The sequence below is a fragment of the Apteryx rowi genome, unplaced genomic scaffold (genome assembly GCF_003343035.1).
Source record: "Apteryx rowi isolate R43461 unplaced genomic scaffold, aptRow1 scaffold_1580, whole genome shotgun sequence".
Lineage (NCBI taxonomy): Eukaryota > Metazoa > Chordata > Aves > Apterygiformes > Apterygidae > Apteryx > Apteryx rowi.
In genome coordinates, this window is record NW_020447842.1 from 23469 (window position 1) to 24833 (window position 1365).

Here is a 1365-nt window from a genome sequence, read left to right on the forward strand (position 1 = left end):
CTGGGTGCTGGAGGTGCCGGGAGGCAGGAACTGGGTGCTGGAGATGCTGGGTGGTGGAACCTGGGTGCTGGAGGTGCTGGGTGGTGGGTGCTGGTTGCTGGAGGTGCTGGGAGGTGGGAACTGGGTGCTGGAGGTGGTGGGAGCTGGGTGCTGGAGATGCTGGGTGCTGGGAACTGGGTGCTGGAGATGCTGGGTGGTGGGAACTGGGTGCTGGAGGTGCTGGGAGGTCGGAACTGGTTACTGGTGGTGCCAGATGGTGGGAACTGGGTGCTGGAGGTGCCAGGAGGTGGGAACTGGGTGCTGGAGGTGGTGGAACCTGGGTGCTGGAGGTGATGGGAGGTGGAACTTGGGTGCTGGAGGTGCTGGAGGTGGTGGGACCTGGGTGCTGGAGATGCCGGATGGTGGGACCTGGGTGCTGGAGATGCCGGATGGTGGGAGCTGGGTGCCGGAGGTGCCGGGCGGTGGGAGCTGGGTGCCGGAGGCGCCGGGTGCCACCGGGTGCTCAGATGGAGATGCTGTTCTCGGTCTCGCGGGGGTCCAGGTAGCGGTAGCGCAGCTCGGCCGCCCGGTGTCTCTCCTCCACGTCGTCCCCCAGCTCCTCCAGGCGCCTCCGGAAGTCCCGGATGAGACGCCGCGGCTCCGGCTCCGTGAACCGTTCCTCGGGATACTGCCCCAGGCGCCGCTGCCAGAGGGGGGGGGGGACGGGCACCCGGTCACCATGGGTCACCCGTGTCCCCCCCCACCGCTGTCCCCCGCCGGGTGACTCACGGCGTCGTCCAGGCGGGAGCTCAGCAGGATGAGGGCCACCAAGATGTTGGCCGTGGTGTCCACCTCGGGGACGGTGTCGAGGAAGTGCTGCTCGAAGGCCCGGCCCTTCTCTTCCGGAGGCGGATGGCGCATGGAAGACGGAGCGTTGGGCATGAAGGCGCCCAGGTCGTACTGCGGGGACATCGGGGACGGAGGTCGGGGACATCGGGGATGGTCCTCTGGCGGGGCACGAGGAGGTCCCCGTGGTGTAGGGGGGTTGGACACCACCATCCTTCTGATACGGGATGGGGACATCCCTCCAGTGTGGACAGGGACATCCATCCAGTGTGGACTGAGATGTTCCTCCACCCTGGGACAAGGAAGTCCCCATGGAGGAGATGGGTTGGACACCACCGTCCTTCTGATACAAGATGGGGACATCTCTCTAGCATGGACAAGGATGTCCCCCTGGCCTGGGACAAGCGTGTCCCCATGGCACAGGTGGGTTGGAGGCCACCAGGGTTGGACGCCACCATCCCTCTGGTGTGGGACAAGGACCTCCCCATGGCCTAGATGGGTTGGAGGCCACCAGGGTTGGACACCACCATCCCTCTGGTG

The 1365-nt window shown here is 66.6% G+C and overlaps 1 protein-coding gene across 1 annotated transcript in view; it reads right to left on the minus strand.

The window, feature by feature from the left end:
- Positions 1 to 399: 399 nt before the first annotated feature.
- The window catches only part of LOC112962918 (hydroperoxide isomerase ALOXE3-like), a 7051-nt gene continuing 6085 nt past the window's right edge, over positions 400 to 1365 (minus strand). Inside the window, exons 12-13 of the mRNA XM_026059502.1 lie at positions 769 to 939; positions 400 to 682 (exon numbers count right to left, since the gene is read on the minus strand). Of these exons, the coding sequence (XP_025915287.1) occupies positions 503 to 682; positions 769 to 939 (351 nt within the window). The 3' untranslated portion in view covers positions 400 to 502. The remainder of the gene's footprint in view (positions 683 to 768; positions 940 to 1365) is intronic.